General features: G+C 52.5%; 1 protein-coding gene across 1 annotated transcript in view; it reads right to left on the reverse strand.

The window, feature by feature from the left end:
* Window positions 1-1,022: 1,022 nt before the first annotated feature.
* Window positions 1,023-1,593, reverse strand: part of LAESUDRAFT_686088 (carbamoyl-phosphate synthase) — a gene marked incomplete at its 3' end in the record, with an annotated part of 10,845 nt that continues 10,274 nt past the window's right edge. Inside the window, exons 9-10 of the mRNA XM_040905916.1 lie at window positions 1,122-1,192; window positions 1,023-1,058 (exon numbers count right to left, since the gene is read on the reverse strand). Coding sequence (XP_040759587.1) covers window positions 1,023-1,058; window positions 1,122-1,192 — 107 coding nt within the window. The remainder of the gene's footprint in view (window positions 1,059-1,121; window positions 1,193-1,593) is intronic.

The following is a 1,593-nucleotide window of genomic DNA, read 5'->3' on the forward strand; positions in this document are numbered from 1 at the left end:
GCAGACAAGAGAGACTTGCTCACGGTCATCGGTCAGCAAAATCAGAGCGCTGTTGACTTACCGAAAATATCACACTTTTACGTACTGTCATACATCTGCATTATACATTAAATTTCTTTGATCCGTAGCAAACAGATTCAGCCGATACGAGCGTACTAGACCCGCAACACACCGGGGCTGAGCTCCCGCTCATAGTCCTACCTAAGCTCTACCGTCATGACGACCGGAAACGACTCCACTCCCTCCGGGACCACACATTAGCGTTCGTGATTTTTTCTCCACCTTCTCAGCATACGTCAACACATAGGCTCCAATTTAGGTGCGCAGCTCAAGGCAGCTATACCTTTTTGCTCAAATGAGCGTTGATGATTGACACGCCATCGACACTAACTGTTTGGAAAGGCTTTGAATCCCTTCGACGCACCCTAGCGTGGCAGCCTTTACGTGGTACATGGCTATCCGAACTGTTCAATCTCGACATCGATGCCGTGGCCGCCTGGGCGACCATCCATTTAGCATGAACACAATCCGACAAATATATGACCAATCCTCAACTTGACAAGGCCCGTTCATTCAAATGATCCAGGGGAGAAAGCTATCCTAGTGCCTTCAATCAACACGCTAGGTTCCTTATTCGCAAATGACCACTTGCCCGTGCCGCGCCTGTCGTTGCTGTTTCACAAGAGGAAATACACAACCCATCTCAGTGCTGACACGTGAGGGGAAGCCTCGCTCATGAATCAAATAATAGAGCTGCCTTGGCGTCCTATCATTCTGATGTAGCTAACGAAGAACACCGCATCTGGTACCGCTTGTTACTAATATACATCTGCATTGTTCATTTTTCCTTCTCCATCTTTTATAGAACAGATCCACCCGACTCGGGCGCACTAAGGCCGCGATACACGTCCGCGACAGTCGCTTTTCGCCGACATCGACGCCGGTAAGGTTCATCCACATCATTAGTAGGTATAGTATATGGTTACTTTTGCCCTTCGTCTTTTGCCGTGTCCGTGAGAGTCTCAGCCCATGACGCTCGCGAGGAGGGCCATACGGACCTGCGCGCCAAGTGGTCAGTGAACAGCGCCGGGGACAAAGAAATGAGACGGGATCACACGCACGTAGAGCCCATACCGCATTTGTCGGAAGTAGACTGCCCTTCGGGAGTCAAAGTCGACGTCGGGATCGATTTCTGGATGGGAAGATTTGGTCAGTCAATCATCGTCAGGGTAAGAAACAGCACAAAGAGTGGCTGGCCGGAAGAGCTAATTGATAACTCACCATTCACCCGGGGCAGCGGGTGCATGACGATCATCTCCTCTCTCGCCCGCGATAACAACACATGATCGATCCGATACGCGTTCTTCACCGCCGCATACTTGCTCTCGTCCTTGAACCGCTCCTTCTGCATCCTCGTCACGTACAGCACGTCCGTCTCGCCGAGCACGTCCTCGAGCGATTCGCAGATGCGCACCTGCGAACCCGTGCGCCGCGCCGCAGAGACCACCGTCGCGGGCATCGCGAGCGAGGGCGGCGAGACAAAATTGAGGCGGACGCTGTACATGCACAGGAGGGTGACGAGGCTGTGTACGG

Source organism: Laetiporus sulphureus (genome assembly GCF_001632365.1).
Source record: "Laetiporus sulphureus 93-53 unplaced genomic scaffold LAESUscaffold_54, whole genome shotgun sequence".
Lineage (NCBI taxonomy): Eukaryota > Fungi > Basidiomycota > Agaricomycetes > Polyporales > Laetiporaceae > Laetiporus > Laetiporus sulphureus.